At 45.4% G+C, this 2,500-nt stretch overlaps 1 protein-coding gene across 1 annotated transcript in view; it reads right to left on the bottom strand.

Moving 5' to 3' along the window:
* Nucleotides 1-2,500, bottom strand: part of LOC143290226 (EGF-like domain-containing protein 1) — a 27,996-nt gene that overhangs the window by 12,923 nt on the left and 12,573 nt on the right. The window contains exons 6-7 of the mRNA XM_076599557.1: nt 2,115-2,221; nt 1,271-1,399 (exon numbers count right to left, since the gene is read on the bottom strand). Coding sequence (XP_076455672.1) covers nt 1,271-1,399; nt 2,115-2,221 — 236 coding nt within the window. The remainder of the gene's footprint in view (nt 1-1,270; nt 1,400-2,114; nt 2,222-2,500) is intronic.

Below are 2,500 nucleotides of genomic sequence, written 5' to 3'. Positions count from 1 at the left end.
ATATATATATATATATATATATATATATATATATAGAGAGAGAGAGAGAGAGAGAGAGAGAGAGAGAGAGAGAGAGAGAGAGAGAGAGAGAGAGAGAGAGAGAGAGAGAGAGAGAGAGAGAGTTGATAGATATGTACATAGATACAGACAGACGGAGATACAAACAGACAGTAAGACGGACAAACAGACTGATGTATGAAGACAGAGACAAACAGACTTGATAGATATGTATATAGATATAGACAGACATAGACAAACAGACTTGATAGATATGTATATAGATATAGACAGACAGAGACAAACAGACTTGATAGATATGCATATAGATATAGACAGACAGAGACACAAACAGACAGTAAGACGGACAAACAGACTGATGTATGAAGACATAGACAAACAGACATGACAGATAGATATATATATATATATATATATATATATATATATATATATATATATATATATATATATATATATATATATAAGAGAGAGAGAGAGAGAGAGAGAGAGAGAGAGAGAGAGAGAGAGAGAGAGAGAGAGAGAGAGAAACAGACTTGATAGATATGTATATAGATACAGACAGACAGAGATACAAACAGACAGTAAGACAGACAAACAGACTGATGTATGAAAACAGAGACAAACAGACTGATAGATATGTATACAGATACATCTCGGACGAAGAAGGAAGGGTGTATCCTCATGACGGCATCTCCAGCGCAAGCCAGTTAGACAGACACATACAGACAGAAAGAGATGATACAAAACAGACTGTAAGACAGACAAACAGACTGATATATTTTTGTATTTGTATTTTGTATTTCTTTTTATCACAACAGATTTCTCTGTGTGAAATTCGGGCTGCTCTCCCCAGGGAGAGCGCGTCGCTACACTGAGAGCGCCACCCATTTTTTTTGCATTTTTCCTGCGTGCAGTTTTATTTGCTTTTCCTATCCAAGTGGATTTTTCCAGGAACAACTCTTTTGTTGCCGTAGGTTCTTTTACGTGCGCTAAGTGCGTGCTGCACACGGGACCGCGGTTTATCGTCTCATCCGAATGACTAGCGTCCAGACCACCACTCAAGGTCTAGTGGAGGGGGAGAAAATATCGGCGGCTGAGCCGTGATTCGAACCAGCGTGCTCAGATTCTCTCTCTTCCTAGGCGGACGCGTTACCTCTAGGCCATCACTCCACTTATATGCATATGCAGACAGAGACATACATATAGGACGAAGAAATAAGGAAGGAGGAAGAAGAACAAAGCGACTGACATTGCTGTGTTCCAAGACGGCATCTCCGGCGCAAAGGTCGCCCTTGTGACGGAACTCCCTGGCGAAGCCTGACCATCCTCTGTTCTTGTAGCTGCTGGCTTTGGCCAGGAACTGGGACATGCGCTCCAGCTGACAGACACACAGTCACACAGATACAGACACATACAGATTCATACAGACAGACACAGACAAAGAAACACGCACTCACATACGCACACTTGTACTACACGCGCACAAGCACATAGGAGCGTACACAGGCAGGCAGGCAGGCAGGCAGGCAGGCAGGCACGCACACAGACACACAGACACACAGACACACACACACACACACACACACACACACAGACATACACACACACACACACACACACACACACACACACACACACACACACACACACACACACACACACACACACACACACACACACACACAGAGCAGTTTCGTTGGAAGGGGCAGGTATGTAGTCAAACACACACACACACACACACACACACACACACACACACACACACACACACACACACACACACACACACACTAACAGAGCAGTTGCCTGTGGAAGGGGCAGGGATGTAGTCAAACACACACACACACACACACACACACACACACACACACACACACACACACACACAGAGCAGTTTTCGTTGGAAGGGGCAGGTATGTAGTCAAACACACACACACACACACACACACACACACACACACACTCACAGAGCAGTTGCCTGTGGAAGGGGCAGGGATGTAGTCAAACACACACACACACACACACACACACACACACACACACACACACACACACACACACACACACACACACACACACACACACACACTCACAGAGCAGTTGCCTGTGGAAGGGGCAGGGATGTAGTTCCACATCATCTCACTGAAGCCATAGGGTAACACGTTCACCACCATCTTCTCCTGCGTGCACTCAGCGTACACTGCAAAACATCCCGTGAATTCAGAGAGAGAGAGAGAGAGAGAGTGTGTGTTTGTATGAGTGTGTATGTGTGTGTGTGATGGTGTGGGAATATATTATGTGTGTGTGTGTGTGTGTGTGTGTGTGTGTGTGTGTGTGTGCGTGCGTGCGTGCGTACATGCGTGTGTATATATGTCGATGCGTGTGTGTGTGTGTGTGTGTGTGTGTGTGTGTGTGTGTGTGTGTGTGTGTGTGTGTGTGTATGTGTCGGTGCGTGTGTGTGTGTGCGTGCGTGCGTGCG

The sequence above is a fragment of the Babylonia areolata genome, chromosome 15, assembly GCF_041734735.1.
Source record: "Babylonia areolata isolate BAREFJ2019XMU chromosome 15, ASM4173473v1, whole genome shotgun sequence".
In the NCBI taxonomy this organism is placed as follows: domain Eukaryota; kingdom Metazoa; phylum Mollusca; class Gastropoda; order Neogastropoda; family Buccinidae; genus Babylonia; species Babylonia areolata.
Note: the sequence above shows the minus strand (reverse complement) of the source record. Positions and strands in the feature narration are given on the sequence as shown.